Source organism: Lactuca sativa, chromosome 2, assembly GCF_002870075.4.
Source record: "Lactuca sativa cultivar Salinas chromosome 2, Lsat_Salinas_v11, whole genome shotgun sequence".
Classification (NCBI taxonomy): domain Eukaryota; kingdom Viridiplantae; phylum Streptophyta; class Magnoliopsida; order Asterales; family Asteraceae; genus Lactuca; species Lactuca sativa.
In genome coordinates, this window is record NC_056624.2 from 26,123,539 (window position 1) to 26,147,028 (window position 23,490).

General features: G+C 39.2%; 1 protein-coding gene across 1 annotated transcript; it reads right to left on the reverse strand.

Annotated features, from left to right (window-relative positions):
- Positions 1 to 16,130: 16,130 nt before the first annotated feature.
- On the reverse strand, positions 16,131 to 18,583 carry LOC111888754 (tubulin beta chain). The gene is made up of 3 exons (XM_023884868.3): positions 18,187 to 18,583; positions 17,805 to 18,074; positions 16,131 to 16,841 (listed from the first exon to the last, which is right to left on the reverse strand). Exons 1-3 carry the CDS (start codon positions 18,581 to 18,583, stop codon positions 16,159 to 16,161), a joined length of 1,350 nt encoding a protein of 449 aa, XP_023740636.1. The 3' UTR covers positions 16,131 to 16,158.
- Positions 18,584 to 23,490: the final 4,907 nt, after the last annotated feature.

Consider the following 23,490-nt stretch of genomic DNA (forward strand, 5'->3'; position numbering starts at 1 on the left):
GAATTCACTCGGCGTTTGTCCCCATACACCATAAACGAATCTTTCCCAGGCGGGTTTACTTTAACTATCTTCTTCTTGCACAATATCTCGGCATCATTGGCACTAAGCCAATCCATTCCCAACACGATGTCGAAACCATTAAGTTCGATAGGCAATAATTCCTCGTGAAACTTATTCCCATTAAGGTCGATTAAGATGTTTTTCATACGATGGATAACAGGTACAAACTTGACACTAGCAACTTCGACTAATAAAGCATTATCTAGTCTATCAACAGGCAAAGCTAGCTTTCTACCAAACTCGTGCGAAATAAAGGAGTAGTTGGCTCCAGAATCAAACAAAATTTGAGCAGGTAATTCGTTTACGAGAAAGGTACCTGAAGTGACATCAACTTCATCTTTCGCAGCCTCAAGTGTCATCTGGAAGGCTCTCGCCTTCGGCTTTGGTGGAATGTTGGGCCTAGCTGCCTCCTTCTTCGGACAATCTTTCAAAATATGCCCCTCTTCATTACAACCAAAACACATCCTCTTGTTGTTCGGACACTCATTGGCAAAATGTCCAACCTTTCCACACTTGTAGCAGGCTACATTCTCGCTACATTTCCCAAAGTGCTTTTTCTTACACTTATCACACCACTTCGCTTCGCCTCCCTTTCCTCCAAACTTTTTCGAATCAGATTTCGAAAATTTGCCTTTCTTACCGGAACTAGATGTTACTTCAAACTTTCTTTTCTCACCAACCTCAACCTTGTCGGTGGTTCTCCCCTTTATCATGTTCTCAACAGACTTGGCAGCCCAGATAGCTGCCTCTAGAGTATGTGCCTGACGTACTGGCACCTCGTACTCCCATGGGAGTCCCTTCGCATACCGGTCCACCTTTCTCAACTCGTCTGGGACGATACGCAAGGCAAACTCCATCTTATCGGTGAAGTTATTGGTGTATTCATCAACTGACATGCTGCCTTTCGTAAATGTCAGAAACTTGTTCTCTTGCTCCAACAGATTTTGAGCCGAGCAGAACTTGCGCTTGAACTGCACCAAGAATTCTACCCATGTCAATTGCAGTGGCTCATTAGGGCTCAAATTCTTCCCTAGAGTGTTCCACCAACGAACGGCTCCACCTCGGAATTGACACACTGCATAGATAGTCTGCAACTTGCCTCTGCAGTCACAAGTCATGAAGGCTAACTCCATTTCGGAGATCCAATCCATAACTCCAATCGGATCCTCCTTTCCATTAAAGGTCGATGGTTTGCAAGTTAGAAAGTCCTTGTACTTGCATCCCATTCCATCATTCCTTCCATCATGGTTGTTTTGCCTAACTATCGGTGGGTTGGCTTGACCAACAGACCCACTGAAGTTTCCACCTTCCGAGTGCCCTTCATTTAATTCAGGCTCCTCCACACGAATTGACAATTCTTCACGATTTTGTTGAAGCAACCGTCTAGTTTCATCCATCTGATGATCCAACATCGTCTGAATCATCATTTGCACACCAGCCATGGTTATTGGCTCAGGTGTTGCTGCTACGACAGGTATTTCTTCAATCACTGGTGGTTGATTCCTGTTTTCGTCAGCATTTCCAACTCCACTTCTGGTTCTCACCATTTTGATCTACACACCGAATAAGGTGAAATTAGATCCTCATTCACGATAGATATTCAAATCATCCTTATCACTCCGAAACGTTTACATGCTAGTTTTAATATCGTAGACGTACGCTTACAATCCTACACACATAAGGTTTCTAGATACGGTCGGCAACAGACCAAAGATCCGAACAAATAATATCATACATGGCAACATATAACATTTAGCACATAAAGCATTTTAGGCAACTTTCCTAAAATAAACTAGTGCTCGTGTCTAAAACATAACAGACACACATCTCAAAACTTCACTTAGCATTCTAAGTTTAAGTCTAGAAATCCTACAAATTCCTAGTTCACTTAAACTAATGCTCTAATACCAACTGTGACATCCCCAAAATCTCGGCCAGAAAAGACCGATTTTTATTTATGCTTTTAAAATAATTTCAGAGTAAATCCATTCGATTTGAAAGAGTTGCGGAATTTCTTCCCAAAAACAAAACATGATAAAACAATGTTTACCAAAGCATTTCATAAAAGAAATGTATTTTCATTATATAATCAAAACTCGGGGTGTCATGTTCCGATACAGACCAATAAGCATAAACGATAACATTACAAGTCATTCAACAAATATATACATATACAAACTTGTAAAAAAAACAACTTGATGGTTCGTCCATCTTATGCCCTCGCGCCACTTCCTGTAATACAAATAAAACTGAGTGGGTCAGGCTTGGGAGCCTGGTGAGCATATAGGGTTTTCAACCCACAATAAATAATCATATTTAATTTTCACCAACCAACAATAACAAAACTACCCATTCCCTTTATTCTCACTTTATGTCCCTAAGACAACTAACATAAGGGACCTAGTCTAAGAATATTTCATCGAAGCGACAACACATGCTTTCGGGGTTCCTCAGCAATATAAGTCAAATAAGGCAACCATGAGGGGGATGGAGTACAGCGAATGAACACCCGAGTTCATTAACACCTACAGGTGGCGAACTTGCTAATGTTTCCACAAGACTGTCTAGAAAAGTCCGTGATCGTCATCTAAACTCCGCTAGATGACTAAATCAAACAACAACGAGGCCTCTCATCTGTTTATTACACACCAACTATCTACCCATGTTCTACCCAACATATTAGTAGATAAAAATATACATTTTTATACATAGTTTAAAAACCTGTATAGCATGCTTTAACCAATACATATTTCACATAACAGATGAGGCACACACACATAACACGTATTTCATAGAGAATAATCATATCTATGAGATAGAAGAAAGTGAATACACATTCACACATATAAACAACAATATACTTAATACACTCAAACCATACTTGTATTATTATCGTGTTTATGAAAGGTAGTATACACTCACTTGATCAGAAGATGATCGGACAGCACTACGACTTGCAGAAGTAGTAATCCTCAGCAGATCTAGAAGATCTTCACAAAAATCGAACTTCTCGCAAGCAGAGCTTCGGCTCGGGAACCGCACTTCTCGGGATCTTCGGGATCTCGGGACTTGCCTCGGGGCTCGAGAATATTACCGGGGCTTCGAGGTATTTCTGGCACACAAATCGATGCAAAACGGGAGAGAGAAGAGAGAAAATAGCAAAAGAACTCGGCTTCCCTCACATCCTATTTATAGGAGCCTAGAGCCTCGGAGTACGCGGGGCGTACTGCTCCGAAACGTCATGGCGTTCGTCATCCGAAGAACTCGAGTACGAGGTGCGTCATGCTTCGCTGTACGCGGGGCATACACGAGTACGCGGGGCGTACTTCGGATCAGATCGGTGACTCCTTCGGATAATCATCCAAATTAAAGATTAAATTTAAATACAAATTATTTAATAAACTTCGGAAATTCATATCTTCTTCATACGAACTCCGTTTTCGACGTTCTTTATATCCACGCGAAGGTGAGACTACGCTCTACAACTTTCGTTTAGACTCCGTTGGCAAATTTTAACTTTGTTTTTATTATTTATTTTTAATAGGCCGGGGCAGAAAAACTTCGTTATAAATTCATAACTTCTTCGTTTGACGTCCGTTCTCGCCTAACTTTTTATCGCTTCGATACCAACAACGAGACCTTCGATCCTCGTTTAGATTGCTTCGGCTAAAAACCCCTCGATCTCAAATCGAGTAAAACAGGCTACACATCGCTAAGTCGAAACTTCAATAAATCATAACTTCCTCATACGAAGTCAGATTTGGGCGTTCTATATATATTCGGAAACCTCGTTTCAACTACTACAACATTAACCAAAGATATCAAGTTTATTTTACACTTAAATTTTGACGCTTATTTTTTATTCTTAATTAATCAAACCACATAATTAAGCAATTAAGCACAAAACACATAATACTCAAATAATACACTCTTATTATTTCAAAACGGGTTACAAAGGTTAACCTAGACTATTACATTGCTAAAAATGGCAAGCCCGGAAACACAGGCGTTACAATGATCGGTGCAAACTCGGCTGTGAACCTGGTAGTAAAATCAGCCCAAGTCATAGCATCAAGTGTTGCGTCATCCCCGATGGCATGCCCAATCTCCTCCCACCAATCTCGTGCCCTGTCCTTCAGAAGACAGGATGCTAATATGACCTTGTCCCCCTCGGGACATCTGCTGGTGCGGAACGCATTGGCAACATCTGCCAACCACCTAGTACTCGCCATGGGGTCCCGCGCCCCATGGTATTCTGGAGCTCCATAAGCCCGAAACTCCCTCAAGGTGGGTGTGCACGACCCCATCATGGTCGCCATCTCAGCACGGAACGTGCTCAACTTCTCATCCATCAACTCTAAAATACCCTCCTTGATCAAACCAAAGATCACAGGAGTCTGCTCAAGTATGATACGGGTAACCTTTGAAGTGAAAAACTCCCTAGTCTGCTCATCTAAATGCTCGGCCCCCGAGCCTTATCCTGATCCCACCCCGGCACCTGAACTGCCGCCTGCTGGTCTAGGACGTAGAACCACCATTCTGAAAACACATCATGATAAACGTCAAAAACACTGATATATCTCGAGGGATCGCTACTACTACAGGTTTCCCGGTCTCATCTTAGCCTTCCTTGATTCAAGTACCGATCCTCTGCTTCCAATAGTCTGGGCCCCTACTACTTTCCACATCTATCCGTACTTTACTCAAGAACTGCCTTAACTCCACCAAGTCACTACTACTCCTACTGATCTCTGCTACTCTCATCCTAGGCTCGCCCTAGGGAAATCTCTGACTCAACCAAAAACCAATCCTCAGTTGCTGAAAGCCCCCTGGTAATGCCAATTAGTCATCATCTGAATACCACCACATGTGACGAGGCTCATATAATCCTTCGAGTAAAAGACTCGTTCCTACAACGGTTGGACTCGAACAAGAGTTGCGCAGTAGGGCCCAATCTAACACTCTGAGATTATCCAACCCTGATCACATGTGATGTGACGTATTCACCTAATGGCTAACTCCCATCACTTGGAGTCCCACAAAGCACAAAGCAAACAACATTAGGACATAGGAACAAATCAAGCAAATCTATTCTCATAACAAGAAACTGTACTATCATACAATGCTAGTTTCACAATATCAAGCATAACCTAATCAGGCTATCCTACTACTGTCTACTCAATACTAGCATGTAATTCTCATAAAGCTGAAACACATATAGCAGGAACCTAAGGCATCTCCCTAGATCCTTAGTCCTATTCTAGCATGTTGTTCTACTGTAACTGAAACAGATATTCATAATGTAAACTTGTATGGGTAATCTGGGAGTACTTACTTGAGCTCGGCTAATCGCATGCACCACACCCTTTTCTCATTTTCGAAATCCTTTTCTTTTTAAGTCTCTTTTTCAAAAATTCTTTTGAAAACATTTTTCTTTCAAAAATCTTTTACTATTTCCTTAGTTTGAGTTCAGTCATACCCATAAGTGTGCATGAATCCCTCAAACCAAGGCTCTGATACCAACTTGAAACAACCCAAAATACGTCCCAAAATTTTTTGTTTTAATAATACTAAAAATCACATCATATATAATAAAACCACGGAATAAGCAACTCAAATGTCATAGTACTATGTCAAACAAATCTGTATCAATCATAGTAACATCCAAAATAAACCCCTAGGATAAACTGAAGTTGTGTTGTGTGCGATGCCATCAACCCGAGCTCTTCCCTTTGTTTGCGGAAGTACCTGAAACCAAAACTGAAACTGTAAGCACGAAGCTTAATGAGCTCCCCCAAACTACCACATACCATACAATAACACATAGCAACAATTGGGCCTAGCCCACTGCGTCGGACTAGAGTCCAGAAACTGCATTGGAACGAAGTCTGGAAACTGCATCGAACCGAAGTCCGGAACTAACCAGGGCCTTGCCCTCTGCATCAGACCGAAGTCCGGAAACTGCATCGGACCGAAGTCCGGAACTAACTGGGACCTTGTCTCCTGCATCGGACTGATGTCTGGAAATAATTGCATCGGACCGAAGTCTGTAACTGACTGGGCATAACATCGCATAACATAAACATATCAACTGGCATAAACACATATACTGTATACTCCATTGGACTAAAGTCCGGAACACATAACACAAAGACATGCTTGAATCACAAAGACATCAAACACACTGAACTACTGCATCGGACCAAAGTCCGGAACTACTGCTAACAAGACAGGCCGGCATTATGGCCGTAGACCCGTTCCTACTGGAAGGAAAACTCACCTCGTAATGCTGGCTGCTGAGATGCTAACTCTAACGTTGGTTGGCTGCTGCTCCGGAACTGTCCGGCTACAATTTCCAAAAACACTAGATCAGTTACTGGTAAATGCTCTCGGGGGAAAATGACCATTTTACCCCTAGTCGAAGTCAACTCCCTGGTCAAAGCCAACATCCGGTTGACCGGACTCGCCGAGTTAGGGCGCAGACTCGTCGAGTCCCTTCATCACCAACTCTGACTTTAACTCACCAAGTCCTTTCCCCACTCACTGATTCACCCTGAACTCACAACTCGAAGAAAGAGGGGGGACTCGCGACTCGACTCGCCGAGTCCGACGAACAACTCGCCGAGTCCTAACATGCAAATTTCATACAATCGATTTTAATCCATTCAAGAGCATCTAACTCGTAGATCTAAGCTCATGGGACCATCTGAACACGTAAAGTTGCTAACTTTACGTGTAACTAAGAAAGAATGAAGCTATTTCACTCAAACACTACTTTTCTCGGGAAAACTCATCCGACTCGCTGAGTTGTTCAACAACTCATAGATTCTAAGGCAATCTTCATCGGACTCGCCGAGTTGCTCATCCAACTCGTCGAGTCTACGCCATTATCTTCATAGGACTCGCCGAGTCAACCTTGCGACTCGCCGAGTTCATGCAATACTTTTTCCATACATACTTGATTTGAGCCATGCAGCGGCTCCAAATCACAGATCCAAGCTTCTAGGGCATGCATATCACGTAAAGTTGCTAACTTTACGTGCATGCATGGCTTTAAAGGCTTCAAATGCCAAATCTAGGCCCTTAATGGGGTTCTAAGCTCAAGAGGGACCTCAATCTCGATTTTGACTAAAACTTTACACTTCTAGAATGCAATGAGGGTCCAGATCTAAAGTATAACCCGATCATAAGGTTCTATCACAAAGGATTTGGGTTTTATGGGATAAAAATCAACAATTTGTGGACAAACAATATCTACTAGATCAATAAGCAAGATGGAGACTTTATTACCAGAAAAGATGACCACAAAGGAGTGTGTTCTGGATCTACTTCCTCTTCCTTGAACTCTCCAAACTTCTCCTTTTTCCACTTGCTCCAAAAGTTCCTTCACAAAGTAACAATCACTCACACACACTTTAAGGGGGGGGGGGGGCTAGGGTTTGGCAAAGGATGCTCTGAGGGTGATGGAGGCGAGGTTGGGGCATATAAGTGTGTTTAAATAGGGTGCAAACCCTTAAAATTAGGGCTTCGTCTAGACAGGCGGACTTGCCGAGTCCTAGCGTATGGACTCATCGAGTAGCCAACCCTAATAGCACGATTATCGCATCTCAACTCGACGAGTCGGGCTATAGACTCGTTGAGTACCCCTTTAAAATCAAAAGATACATTATTTAAATTACATACCAGAAATGGGGCATTACAGTTTCTTCATTTTCTCTTGCCTAACTAACCAGAAGGTCAAGTGCGTTCTAAACCTTCTCAGGTCTGGAGTGAAGGATTGGTGGAGACTTGTTACTAGCTTGTATTCTCCTAAGCAGAGGGTTGTTCTGACCTGGGAGCAGTTCTTTGAGATGTTTCGTTCTAGATATGTTCCGCTGGTGGAGAGTGAGAGGTTGGACCAGGAGTACTTGGACTTGAGATAGGGGACTGAGTCGGTGACGAAGATCACCAAGATGTTCACAAAGAGGGCCATGTTTTATCCTGAGTTTGCTATTTCTGAGTAAGCTCAGATGACCCGGTACTTAAGCATGCTCAAGATAGACATCAGGCAGTTTGTATCCACTCAATGTTATGGTTCATTGTTGGAGTTATAGGAGGCCTCCATGCGGCAAGAGATTGAAATGGATCTCTAGATGAGGGAGCAAAGATAGGCCGTTGCGCAGTCACAGCCAACGCCGAAGCGGTTTATAGCCACTAATACTAGACCTGGGGGTCAGAGGGGACGCACTTGTGAACAGTGCAGCAAGGTTCATGAGGGGGCTTGTCGATCTGCTGGTTGTTGGATTAATGTCTAATTCCATAACTATATTTGGTATGCACTTGACCCGGTTGAGCATGGTCCTTTTGGGTTGCCTTCACGAAAGCAACTTGATAAGACAATTTATGAAGAAAGAGGATATTGTGGTTTATTAATATATTATAAGAATAATATATTAAAAGAGAAATCATATTTATTTAATTAATATTAGTTGAATAATTAAATAAGAATTAATTATTGTGACTAAAAGAGATTGATTAAATAAATGGGACTGGAACTGTAATTATAAGATAATTGATTTTGGGCTGAGAATCCTTATGGATTAAGGCATGGACAAAATTAAGGTGGAGTCCATCTTGAATTCGTCTAGGGGGCCTTATTCATGAAGGTTATGTGCACTGCTTAAGGCCTAAGCTATCCAATTAGGGTTTTGGCTGAAACCCTAGCAGCTCAAGTACAAAAGGACCCCTAAGGCATTAGAATTCGGCCACTTGATCCCTTGGAAGCTTGGAGCCAATTTCTAGCCTCTCATCCTCTCTCCTAAACATCATCCTCTTGCCTTGGTGTTTGTAAGCCATTAGAGGCATCGCATTTGAGGTGCTTGGTTCTCGTAAGCTTTGAAGATTCAAGTTTCATACTAAAATTAAGAGGTAATATTCTTACTTGGTTATTTATATAGATCTCAAGTTTTGTAGTATGATATATTAGGGTATTCAAGTCTTGGATGACTTGCATGTACAATAGAGAAACCTAAATCCAAGCTTTAGGGTTTTGCATGAGCACATAGGATTGTTCTTTTGCTCTAAACCCATCACTGGTGTATGCCACAAATGTGGAAAGGAGGGGCATTATGCGAGGGATTCTCGTCAGCCGGCCCCAGTTCCGAGTACTATGATTTGCTTTCACTATGATCAGGTTGGCCATATGAAGGTCAACTATCCAATGCTTGCCGCCAAGCCGACATAGGCCCCAGCACCGGCTACTGTGAGGATTACTGATGGGCGTCAAGGGAGGGCAGAGCCCTTGATGGCTCAGGGTCATTCCTTTCAGCTTACTGTCGAAGAGGACAGAGCAGCTCCAAATGTCATGACTGGTATGTTTCTATTTATTTTTTTCTTGATTATGTTTTATGTTGTGCTTATTTATATGATCTTAATAGGTGCATTCTTAGGGAACTCTTTGCCTGCTCTCGTGTTATTTGACTTAGGCATGAGTCGTTCCTTTGTATCCTGATCTTTCAGTAAGGGGTTTGATATGCCTATCGGGGAGTTAGAGTGTCCGTTGCGGGTTTCTATCACTAAAGAACATGGGGTTTTTGCATCCACAGTATATCAGGGTTTCGTATTGGAGATCTTCGGAGTATCCTATCCGATCGATCTAATCCTTATCCTCATGGGGGATGTATGCGTGATAGTAGGTATGGACTGGTTGAACAGGTGAGGTGCCATGATTGACTGCGAAGGCCAACGAGTGGTAGTTCAAACCCCAAGTAGGGGAGAACTGGTTATCAACGGTGACGGCACCAGGGTTGGTTCAGGGATTTGTTCGGAGGCCAGGGCCCAACAGTACATTCAACACGGGTGTGCGGATTATTTGGCTTACGTGGTAGATACTCGGGTTTGGGAGTAGCCTCCAGTTTCAAAGGTACCAGTGGTCAAAGAGTTTGATGATGTTTTCTCGGAGAAGTTACTCGGTATGCCTCCTGGGAGGCAGGTTGAGTTCAGGATTGATCTTGTGCCAGGTGCGGCCCCGATTACCAAGGCGTCGTACCACTTAGCACTGTATGAGATGCAGGAGTTGTCATCTCAGCTTTAGGAACTGCTAGGCAAGCAGTTCATCAGACCAAGTAGTTCTCCATGGGGAGCGTCGATACTGTTCATCAAGAAGAAAGATGGTTCACATCGGATGTGCATTGATTATCGGAGTTGAACAAGTTAATGCAGGACGATGCTCGACTAATCTGCGATTGTGTTCATTGATGATATCTTGAAGTATTCCAAGAGCAGAGAATAGCATGAGGAGCACCTTCGAGAGCTTTTCGGGGTTTTGAGACGGGAACGACTTCACGCCAAGTTCTCGAAGTGTGAGTTCTAGTTACAAGAGGTCCAATTCATGGGGCATCTTGTTAACCAAAATGGGATTTTGGTCAATCCGGCCAAGATCAAGACGGAGTTACAGTGGGAGGTTCCAAAATCTCCCACACATATTAGGAGTTTCCTATGATTGGCAGGTTACTATCAGAGATTTATCCATGATTTCTCCAAGATTGCAGTACCCCTCACCCGTCTAACGAGGAAGGGGGTAGATTTCTGATGGGGTCCAGAGCAACAGTCGGTGTTTGAGACTCTTCGGAAGAGGTTATGTAAGTCCCCGATCTTGACCCTCCCGGATGGAGTCGACGATTTTGTAGTGTTCTGTCATGCATCTATCACCAAATTAGGATCGGTCCTTATGTAGAGAGGACGGGTGATTGCTTATGCATCACCGCAGCTAAAGCTGCATGAGACATGATATCCCACTCACAACCTGGAGTTGGGGACAGTGGTATTTTCCTACAAGATTTGGAGACATTATATATGGGGTCCGTTGTACAGTCTACACGGATCATAAGAGTTTGAGGTACCTACCTCTCGCAGAGTTCTCCTACAACAGCAGTTACACTGTAGCATTGGTGCCCCACCTTATGAGCTCATGTATGGTCGGAGTTGTCGTACCCCTGTTTGTTGGGGAGAGGTCGGGAATAGGGTTATGGGAAGGACCGAAGTAGTCCTTCAGACCAAGGAGCTTATTCAGTGGATCAGATAGAGATTACAGACAATATAGAGTCGGCAAAAGAGCTACGCCGACCCACGCAGATCTAATTTGGAGTTTCAGGTCGGTGATATGGTATTACTGAAGGTCTCTCCATGGAAGGGTGTGATTCACTTCAGGAAGAAGGGGAAATTGGTTCCCTGGTATATTTTACCTTTTCGGGTGATTTTCAGGGTTGGCAAAGTGGCTTGCTGGTTGGATTTACCGAGCGAGCTCAGTTAGAATCACATCACTTTCCACGTTTCACAGTTACGAAAGTGCATATTTGATGATGAGGCGGTGGATCCCTTGGATGACATTCAGGTCGACGAGCGCCTGAACTATGTTGAGAAACTAGTGGCTATCTTCGAAAGAAAAATGAAGTTTATGCATAACAAGGAGATACCTTTATTAAAGGTTCAGTAGAAGCATCGGAGAGGCTCCGAGTGGAGCTGGGAGCTGGAGGCCGAGATGCGAGAGCATTATCCCGAGTTGTTTGCCACGGCAGACTTCGAGGACGAAGTCTAGTTCAAGTGGGGGAGAACCGTAATACCACGATGATAAGGTACTTTTTAATTTTAACCCTATAATTTATTTATGTTTCATTTTGGTCCCTGAGTTCAAGAAGGAGTGCATTAAGGGCCCTAGTGGCATTTTGTAAGTTTAGCCTTGGGGGAGTACGCCATGCGTACGTGTATACGCTGGGCGTACATCAGTGCATGCGGGGCGTACTTTCCAGATATAAAAACCCTAATTTTTAGGGTTTAGCTCGTAGTTAAACACTCTTATGGCCTCATTTCTTTCACCTCATCTGCCTCCAACCATCTTATACATTTTTTTTCAACCCTGGTTTCACCTTAAGGAGCCATTGCAAGCCTACAATGTGTGTTTGTGTGTGTGTGCATATTTTTATGCCTTAGAAGAACAATAAAGGAAGCCAAGCTTATCTTGGAGGAGTAAATCACTTGGGTGTCTTAAGGTCGCTTTTTGGTCCCAAAATGTTAGATCTTGAGCATTTCATGTTCTTGATTCATTAAGTCACATTTCCTAATGTTAGCAGAGTATTTGAGCCATCAAAATGGAGTCCTAATGGTTAATTCTATCACATGCATAAGATGATGGATTTTTATGTATTAAGCATTTATTGAGCATGCAAGGTCATAAAGTTGGAAACTTTATGAGTCCTAACGACATTTTCACATTGGATCTACGTTTGGACATGTTAAGACATTGTATTAAGCACTTAATAGGGAAAAGTGGAGTCAGGGGTTATGCCGTGCGTACCTGGGCGTACGCCCAACATACGCGGTCAACGGCCCCGTTCTTGGTCAAGCGGAGGAGCATGCCCGGCGTACCTCCAGAGTACGCCTTGCGTACTCACTCTGGGGTGACTCGACTGGGTTGACTTGGTTGATTTGACAGGTGCGAGGCGAGTAGCAACCAAAAGAGCGAGAAAGAAAACCACAAGTTCTGAACAAAAGTATTTCAAGTATTAAATATTTTTTTTGTGAAGTTCTAGTCTAACGATACATGTTGTTGCCCTCCCTCCTTGAGGTCGAGGGTTCAAGTCTCGCAGTAGACATAAGTGTAATAATTTATGAGTAATTTAGTATATTTTCCGTTCAAAAAAAAGATTAAAGATGTATTTTAGTATTTTTTTTAAAGTGTTTTCTTAATTTTCATAGGAATTCCGTTAAATGTAATTTTATGTTGAAACAATGAACTAACATGAATTGAATTCTATTTCCATCCAATTCTTATAAACTGTGTGTGAAATAGAACCTCCTCTAATCTTTGCTTTATATATCATGTTTTATATGGGTGTTTGATTTAATTATATGGGCATGATTAAGCCTTCTCGCCCGAGGCATGAAAATCCTATGGACTGCCCTAATTATAATTATGAACTCGGTGGAGTTATTGGGTATGGTTTTTGTGGTAGCTTCCACATTTTACGGGTATATGGCGTTGTACATGTGCTTAGAGGTTATGTTCATGAATGTTTTTGCATCAATTCTATCTATCTGTGTGTTTACGTTTCCTTATTACAAATAGTTGGTTAATTAAAGCTTCTGTAATGGGTTTTTTACAATTGAATAATTAGGACTTGACAAATTGAGGTCATGTGCAATAATCCCTCCACCAACAGTTGTAGATTTTATATATATATATATATATATATATATATATATATATATATATATATATATATATATATATATATATATATATATATATATATATATATATATATATATATATATATATATATATATAGTCTATGATCATAAACCATCACTCATCCTTGGTTGCAAAAAAATTGGTATGCACGTCTTTGATTTTAATAAAAAAACGAGTCAAATTAAACAGTAAGATAATTGTTGTGAATACAGAAAGAAATTGTGTTAAAACTGTAGGAAAATGTAAATTATTGTGATTTTAGCACGAACAAGTTTGAGATTTCAAGTCCCAATCATCGGAAATTAATTGGTTAAATGTTCTTGGATTTTGGTGGACTTGAGGTATTAATAGCGGAATTATTAGCAATAAGATCACATAATATTCAAATCTTATGATGTATATAGATAAGATTATTCATGTATTTTCGTATGTATTTGTTATTCATTGTACTATATATACATCATATATACACGATTACCATATAAGGTGAATTCAGTAATCCTTATAGGAAATTTATTTAAATTTGCTTCTACGTGTTTTTGATTTGGTGTATCAGTTTATGGAATATGGACTTTTATCCATATAAGATATCATCGTTAATTTGTTTTTGATTTTGAGGTAATGGTTGTATAACTAATTTTTCTTCTTCTGTAGTTACAAAACAATTTTTTTTTCTTCTCAATGGACACAAATGGAACATTTGATTGACACATCATTTGATATTGCAGGTTTTAGGTGCAAATTTTTTTCAAGAATGGATCTAACATATTTGTTGTGTATCTCATCTTTGTTAAAGAAAGATCTCATGAATTCTTATCCGTCAAAAAGGTATGTTTTTTATTCTTTTTCTCCATTTTTTGCTTTCTACTTCTTGAAAAAAAAAAACAACTCACCATTAAAGTATGTATTAACTATTATGAGTTTTCTTTTAAATATTATGCTTTTATTTCATATTATTTATGCGCTTCAAGCCCAAGGTCTATTCATAACAAGCTCCAAGTTGTTATTCATTGGTTGCTTTTTTGTTAATTTTTTTTGTTTGTTGTGCAATTTCTATATTTGTTCTCTTCTAGCTTTACTAATGATGAAAATTTCATGGGTACGAATCCTATCAGGATGTTTAAAGATTGGTGATTGTTTAACTATTTTGAGGTTGAAAAAACTTTAAGTGAGGGGAGATGGAACGGTGAATTTGATATAGTCATTACAAATTTTGTTCAAATTTGAGGTAATATTGAAAAATATATAAACTGAAGTTTTTTTGTTTTATGTTTTTTTTTGTGAATGAAGCTTGCAGCGAGGGTACCTTCTGCTACTAAATATGCATTTATTAACATTATTGTGGCTCATGTGTTAGTTTATATATCCTATCTTTCTCTTAATTATTTTATCCAATTTATAGGTTTCTATACTACAAAAAATAAAAGAATTGCAAGAGCAACCGGAGGTGCACATATTAAGGGAGGTATAAAGTTCACATTTCTCTTAATTATTTTATGCAATTTCTTTGATGAACTTATTTAATCATTCATTGTTATGAAGTTCACATTTCATGTTGACTTGGTCAAATTATTTCTTATATTTTTATTGATGCATGGTTTCAGGCTAATCTGGAGAGAAACCTTTCACAACACAAAAAGAAATAAACTCATGGCATTATAAAGAGGTGACTTATACAAGTAGCCAAAAGAATTGTGATAATTGTAAAAACTGCTACATATGTTTAATTACTTATTGTTAATCTGTTATATCCATTTGTGATTTGATCATCAGACTAAGTTTGACACAAGAACTTTATAGTTACGAACTGAAAAAGATAGAAAGAGGTGAGTCAATATTAATAATATTTGTATCCCAATTGATTTTAGCATTATCCTTATAACAACTGCTCATTTTTTCAGGGTGATAATCAATAAAAAGTAAACCACTTGCTTGAAGAAATAAATACTTTGAACAAGGATAATGCAAGATTACAAGAATAGGTACAATTTTGGTGATGTTTTTATAAGCATCTATATATAATATTTGTCACTTTATGTTGTAAAAATATAAAGGTAAGGTGCTAGAAACTAGAAAGTGTGTTTTATTTGTTCCGATATGGAAAATAAACCAAAGCCTTGAAGGTGATTGAGTTGGAAGCATTCATACATGATATTTCCCACCAAAACCAACAGCTGAAAGAACATGTGTCTGTTCTTTAGTCAAAGATTCAAGACCTTGAGAATTCCACGGCTACCAATTATCATCTAAAAGGTCAAAGTCAAAGGTTTGTCTCATTTTTTTTATAACCCAACTTTATAGGTGATGATCGATTTTTGTTTGGTGGTGTAGCATGTTGTTATGGAAGATGAGGAGATAAAAACACAACTGGAATCTACAAGGAGTCTGATTCAGAAACTGGTTTTTGAAAATGAAAATCTTATTGATAAAGTGAATAGCTTAAACAGTGAAGTCCATGAAAAAATATAATTATATCCGCAACACTGTCTAACCCCAGCAACACGGAGGATACATCCCTAATTTCCAATGATGTAAATAAGTCAACCATCTAGTCCTTTCTTTGTATAGCCGAAAAAACCAGATACAATAACACCTTATTCCAACTTTTTTATATAAACAAGGAGAAATTCATTTTTTTTCTAAACACATTGTTTTACTTTTAGTCCAATGTACAATAAACACAATAGACTTCACGTGTCTTATCAATTAGGTTGAAAAAAGAATAAGTCAAAAAAGAGGAAAAAAACTTGTGATATAAAGAAAAACAAAGACAACCACCAATCATACATAACAAAAAGGTCAAAACCCAAAATCACTTTGTTTTTTTTCTCACAATACAAAATCCAACAACCATTTTACATTTTACATTTTCACCCCTCATACTCCCCTTCTCCCTCCTCCTCCTCCTCCTCATACTCTTCCTCATCTACGGTTGCGTCTTGATACTGTTGATACTCCGCCACCAAATCCTTCATATTACTCTCCGCCTCCGTAAACTCCATCTCATCCATCCCTTCCCCCGTATACCAATGCAAAAACGCCTTATTCCTAAATATAACCGTAAACTGCTCGCTCACTCGTCTAAACATCTCTTGAATCGAAGTCGAATTCCCGATAAAAGTCGACGCCATTGAAAGCCCCGTTGGCGGGATATCACAAACACTCGATTTCACATTATTCGGTATCCACTCAACAAAATAAGACGAGTTTTTGTTTTGAATGTTTATCATTTGTTCATTGACTTCTTTCGTGCTCATTTTGCTACGAAACATAGCGGACGCGGTTAGGTATCGCCCGTGGCGAGGGTCCGCGGCACACATCATGTTCTTTGCGTCCCACATTTGTTGTGTGAGTTCGGGGACGGTTAGGGAAATGTATTGTTGGGACCCACGAGAGGTTAGAGGGGAGAAACCAACCATGAAGAAGTGTAGGCGGGGGAAGGGGATTAGGTTGACTGCCAGTTTTCGGAGGTCGGAGTTGAGTTGACCGGGGAAACGGAGGCAACATGTTACGCTGCTCATGGTTGAGGAGATTAAGTGGTTTAGGTCGCTGACTGCGGGTGGAAAAAGATGAAAACGTATTAAATGCAAGAAATAGCAAGATACTTTACTTTCATTTATTCCTATTGAAACTAGTTTAGAAAATCTACCCAACTAGCAATAGGGTCCAAATACCACGCCCTTTTCATTGATTTGAATGAGTAGATTTTTATAATGTAAACTGCGTTAGTTGAGAAAAAAAAAGCGAAACAAGAATGTTGTGATAGTCGTAGAATATATAAAGTATGATGCTATAATACACAAATAAATAAAATTGTGTACCTATTTCTTGCATCGCTTTATTAATGTTCAAGGCAAGAAATATCAAATTCATTGATTTGTTTAATATAGGATCTTAATTTCATTTTTTTTGTTATTGCGACATTGTTTTTCAAAAACTCTTCCTAATTATAGCAATATCATCCGAATACAAGACAATCTTCATCGCTATAGTTAGGATAAAATTTTCAAAATATAATCTTTTTTAATACAACTTTATTTTTAAAATTGCAATGCCATAATTGGTAGAATTTTCAAAATACAATACCTTAGACAAAAATTAGTACTACTAACATAAAAAGATTAAAGTACCATGTTATAAGACGCAAATAAATGGAAGCAAAACGCTATTTCTTGTTTTCAACAATTTTAGTGTTAAACATATAAAATAGCAATGTACTTTCATTGATTTGTTTATTATAGCATCCTACTTTCATTTCTTCCTCCTACCATATTTTACTTTGATAGTCTACCTAATTAAATTTAAAGCATTATCACCTAGAAGATTTTTCAAAGTAGAATGTCTCACTAATAAAAAAAAGTTAAACTATGATGTCCTATAGAAAGAAATAAAAGTATAATGATATAACACCCATATAATTGAAAGTACTTTTTCATTTCTTGCATTGAAAGTTAGTTTTATACTTCTATTGTACGGATCTTAAAATTTGAGATTGTTGAAAGGAAAGACTACTCACAACTTGGAGTGGTGAGTTTTAGGGTCCTAAAACAGATGTCATAAAGAGCTTCATTGTCAAGAGCCATACATTCATCAACATTTTCAACCAGCCGATGAACAGAGAGTGTAGCATTGTAAGGCTCAACAACAGTATCCGAGACTTTTGGCGATGGAAAAATAGAAAATGTAAGCATCATTCTATCTGGGTATTCCTCTCTAATCTTCGAAATCAATAGCGTCCCCATTCCAGACCCTATTCCTCCTCCAAGTGAATGACAAACCTGAAACCCTATCATGTATAAGACCACGAATCAGATTACTACAACATATGAAATTGAAAAGATGAAGTTCGTAGATGATTAAGATTGTGTAATTGTGTAATTGATGAAGTTTTTGTATACCTTGTAATAAATCATAATTCTCAGCCTCCTTACGAACAACATCAAGAACAGAATCGATCAATTCAGCCCCTTCAGTGTAATGCCCCTTCACCCAATTATTTCTGGCACCAGATTGCTCAAACACGAAGTTATCAAGTCTAAAGATCTGGCCATAGGGACCAGATCTAATGCTATCCATAGTACCAAGTTCGAGATCCATGAGTATAGAACGAGGAACGTATCTGCCACCGGATGCCTCATTGTAATAAACATTGATTCGTTCGAGTTGGAGTTCGGGTGTTGATCCGGTGTAACGACCGGTTGAATTGATTCCGTGTTCATTGCAGATGACTTCCCAGAACTTGGAACCAATTTGGTTACCATATTGTCCACCTTGGATGTGCAAGATCTCTCTCATTTTCGTTGAATTGTTTGGAATTTGGGGGAGATGAGAGGATATGCGATTGGGGACGATGAAGTGTTGACTGGAAATGGGGAGTGATCTTGTAAAGATGAGAGAAATGGTGGGAGAGATTAATACAGGGAGGGATGTGTTGGATTAGTGTCTAAGTCCATGGTCCTTTTGGGTTGCCTTCACCAAAGCAACTTGATAGGATGAATTATGGGCTGCTTAGGGCTTAAGCAGTCAGATTAGGGTTTCCTAGTTGAAAACCCTAATAGCCTACATGTATATATATAGTACCCTTAAACCCCAAAAACGTGATGAAGGTGTTCCTTAGGGTTTTTACATGTTTTGGGCAGCCTCCTCTCTCCTTATTCTTCATCCTCTTGCTCTTGGTGTTTGTGAGCCATTAGAGGAGTGACAGTTGTGACTCTAAGCTTTCTAAAGTCATTACAAGGAGGATTTGTGATTGTTATTGCTAGATAACAATCAAGGTAAGATCTAAAAACCCTTTCACATGTTAATATGATTAATTGTATGCTAGAACTAGGTTTTAAAGTCTTGAATGAATTGCATGTTCAATAGAGAAACCTAGATCCAAGCATTAGGGTTGCATGAGCACATAGGATGTTCTTATGGCTAAAACCCATCAGGATGTTGGTGATTTTAGTGTCACCATGTCATTTTAAGTAACTGGAACTAACATGTGAGCTAAGGGGTTTCATGATTTGTACTCTAATACATGTACGGGTTTGTGCGGAGTGCACGCATGTATAAGATCGAGTCAGAAGCCAGTTCGACGACTAGTCGGGGGTCCGGGGTCAGCGCCCCTTTGGCGGGGTCTAGGGGCAGCGCCCCTAGCGGGGTCCAAGGGGCAGAGCCCCTGGCTGGGGTCCCGCTGCCAGGTCAGCGGGCGAGTCGAGGGGCAGAGCCCCCGCGGGGTTTGGGGCAGTATACAAACCTCACCGAATTTTTCATGTGGGAACATAATGGAAAATTAAATTTCTTGAGGGTGATTATGGTAAAACTAACGAAACTCGTTAGTGTTTGGTAACCCTAATCCGGATTAATATTACTTGCTTCCTAAGCAAGTAATGACGGCCCAACCCTAATGAAACCCTAATCGTGTTTAGTATATAAACAACTCTTCCTTTCCAGAAGACGGAAGTTTTTAGCTCTCGGTTTTCATCACACGTTCACAGAACCTTTTAGCATAATAGCTTATGTTTTCTGTGCCTAGAAATGTAGATGCCCGCTTGGATTATCCTAGGCTGAATTTCTTTTAACCCAGGCATAGGGTAGAAATATCAGTTCGGAAAGTGATATCACGGTCCAAGCTGGTATCCAGATCTCCACCGCAAACCCTAATTTTCCCAACAAGGGAATGGTTGGACTTGTTTTTACTCCTATATTTAGAAAGCATGTGGGGTTCGTTCCTTGCAATCATCGTTGGCCTCGGTTTTGTTTCTTTTGTTGATCTCAAAGGTACGACAAATAAAAAGATATTGATACAAAAGTGGATGATGAATTGATGATAGGTGAATGATGAAATTAAGAATAAGTTGTAGAGTGTAAATTGCTTGTAGTAGCAACCAATTTTTTTCTGTCTATTTTGTTTTAGATGATAGATTATTTTATAAGAACAATTAATAACTAAAACTTGTTAACATATAACAATAGTAAAACCTTGAGTCTCATCCCGTTATATAAAAGGAGAAAGAAAATAAAAAGGACAAAAACGTATATTCGCCGTATATGATCTTTTGAATATTAAACATCACTCCATCAAATAAATATATGAATATACAAATAATCCAATAAACTAAATACATGTATGAACAATAAAGCTATAAATAAATAAGATTGAGGGTAAACATAGGCAGTGTGCACAATGTACGAAAACATATAACAGTAAATACTAGAAATGAAGCATCCAAAATAAATAAAGACACAAGTCATACTCAACGGACTACTTATATACTACTTAACTATCTTAATTTTGTGTTTTCCACATTCAGCCCTGCTATGAGCAGGGTCAGGTGGGCATATGCACATGGCCCACATTTTTAAGGGGCCTAAGTTTTTTTTATACTATATTCAACCGGCCAAAATGCGAAAGCGTATTCCATACACAAGGTAGCAGAAGATCAGTGAGGGTTGATTACTCGATTAATCGATTACGGAAATCACTCCATCATTCGATCGTCCGCACTGAAGCCGAATAAAGAGGACGAGGAGAAGCAGAATTATTATGTAAACACTAGACATGAGATTCAAACGTTCGAGATGAGTTCCCAAAGTTGTTTATAGAGACCCGGTTTTGATATATACAGGTAAGATACTATGATTCAGTTTTAATATGTTTTTGCTAGGTTTTGAGTTCGTATTTTTGTCGTGAATCTACTTGAGTATGATTCTGTGAGCAAATAATAGAATCTGTGTTGAATTTTGGTAAATAGCTAGCCCTAATTCGATACGAATTAAAGCGAGTTTTCAAAAGTTCCATTTAAATATTTCTAGTTTCAGTCTTGCGATGGTTAGGACCATACAGTTAATGAAGGCATTAGCCATTAGGTATTAAGGATCACACTCTTGTAGTTTTTTAAGATATTTCATGGATTGGAAACGGAATTGATGTTTTTTGTTCAATTTGAAACTAATTTCCTATCATTTCTCCAAAAATTTTGTAAATGGCATATGAGGTGTGCAGATGACTATTTTGTATTGTCCACATATGCATCATCTTGTGCCTATCAGGTGTAATTATGTCTTCCATGTAAGGTGAGCTATTCCCATATTTCCACTAAGAAAAAACAAGTTTTAATTGATAACCACTTCAAGTTAACTGTGAGCAAGAACACACTTAACAGTGGAGGATCAACCAATTTGCTATCAAGAAATCTAGGAGAGCTTCACGGGTCTTCGGTTACATGTTAGGGCCTAAGGGCCTTTTTTCGGTTCGTCCTGGGCATTTGAATCCTCAGGACCGGCCCTGTCCACATTATCCTATATGAGGTCATGTCCTCAAAACAGTCAACTCCTTTAAGACTAACATCATAATACATGTAGACTTCTTTCTCGAGTGTCATTTACTCATCATACCATTCACAATAATCTTCTCCACCCCTCTAATTTGTGGCATTAGGTGGTCTCCTACAAAGGTACAAGTCATACTAAAAGGACTACTTATATACCACCAACTATCTTAATTTTATGCCTCCACGTTATCCTATATGAGGTCAAATCCTTTGAAACAGTCAACTCCTTTAAGTCTAACATCATAATACATGCAGACTTCTTTCTCGGTTGTCATTTACTCATCATACTGTTCACAATAATCATCTCCACCCTTCTAATTTGTGGCACTGGGTGGTCTTTTGCAACCGGCCAAACCACCGTAATCTTCATTCCCAAACTTTCTCATTGATCGACATCATTCCTGGCGAATTTCTAATTTTTGTGTTCAAAATCATATGTGGCAAGGTTCTATTAGGAATCCGCCACAACATCCTCATTTGCACGGTCTCGATCTTCCTCTCATCCTCCTTCTTGGTTGGCCAACATTTCAAATTTATATAACATAAATGGCCCCACGGCTAAGGCTATATATTTTTCCCTTATGGTGCTTCTTTTTACACAAAACTATATATGGTTGTTATCCATTTAAACCATATCACATTTATAAGTTGGGTGATATCATGGTCAACACCACCATCCTTGTGTATAATGGAACCCATGTACTTGAAGCTCTTTTTTGGTTGTAGGACTAGATCACTAATAAATATATATATACTTGTTCGTAATTTTTCTCCCCGCTAAAAATGCACGTACTACTAGAAAACAGATCTTTAATGACACACAAACTATGACATGCAACGGATTTATGACACAAGAAAGTTGGTGTTGTAAAAAAATTTCATCTCTTATAAAATTTGAAGGATTTACAGCACTTGCGTGTCCCAAAATTAGTCGTTGCTTTATAATTTTGTAGGTAGCATGTCTTCCTAGTAGTGGCTAGCGGGAAAAGCAATTCCCAAACATTAGAAAACCACGTCTTGTTTATCCTCTACCTTCGTTTCCATCTTTCATCTTCATCTTCACAAAATCGACAAGGGGCCTCCGCATGTCGTCCACGCCTCCACCGACGACTCCTCTACATGGACGATTGACTTTCTTTTCTCTATTATTGTCTCTCAATTTTGTTCTCTCGTATTATCCTCCCAAAATCTAGGGCTTTTTGCTTCAGACCTCACAAAAGCGAACCAATAAGAGCTCAAAAATGATATGTTCAGACCTTTCTTGTGTATCGTCCTTTCGTTTATTAATTATCGATCAACATACCACAACCTCTAAAATTCACACCTTCATTCTCCCATCAATAAATCACAGATCCTCCATTTTTCTCACGTCGATCGACAAACCCAGTCACCAAAATCGTAGTTTCTCTTGTTCCTTTCTCAAAATTGATCACACCTCCAAGAACTGCAAGTAATTTTTTTCATTCTCTTGTTCGATCACAACCCCTTTTCATCCCTTCTTATAATTTCTCTTTTCTTTTCAGTTAACATTTCAAAAAGTTCGGATTGAAATGTCAATTTCCCTCCTACCACATCGTTCGAAAAACACTCAAGAAAATCAAGATCTCAGATGTTGACTTTCCGACAATCAACCTAAATGATATTGTTTTCATTGCAGCTCACTTCCAACAGAAGCAAACTTCTAATCTCACAAGAAGTGCCTACCAATCTGCTTTAACCTTCCTGAGAGACTACGTCGATGAATTTTCTTGCACGAACATTGAACTTGTTCCATGTTCAAAACTAACAAATTAATTCTTCCTCTCAACTATGATCTGGATAGGATTGAAAATCTTATAATTGGTCCCATCATTAAACAGAGCTCAGATACATTTTCAAAAGGAA

Excerpts from the sequence above, each read along its gene's own strand:
- LOC111888754 (XM_023884868.3), bottom strand. The coding sequence starts at position 18,583 with ATGAGAGAGATCTTGCACATCCAAGGTGGACAATATGGTAACCAAATT. Across the intron at positions 18,075-18,186 it reads GAATTATGATTTATTACAAG|GGTTTCAGGTTTGTCATTCA; the intron begins GTATACAAAAAC and ends TATACATGATAG. Across the intron at positions 16,842-17,804 it reads AAAACTCACCACTCCAAGTT|TCAGCGACCTAAACCACTTA; the intron begins GTGAGTAGTCTT and ends TTCCACCCGCAG.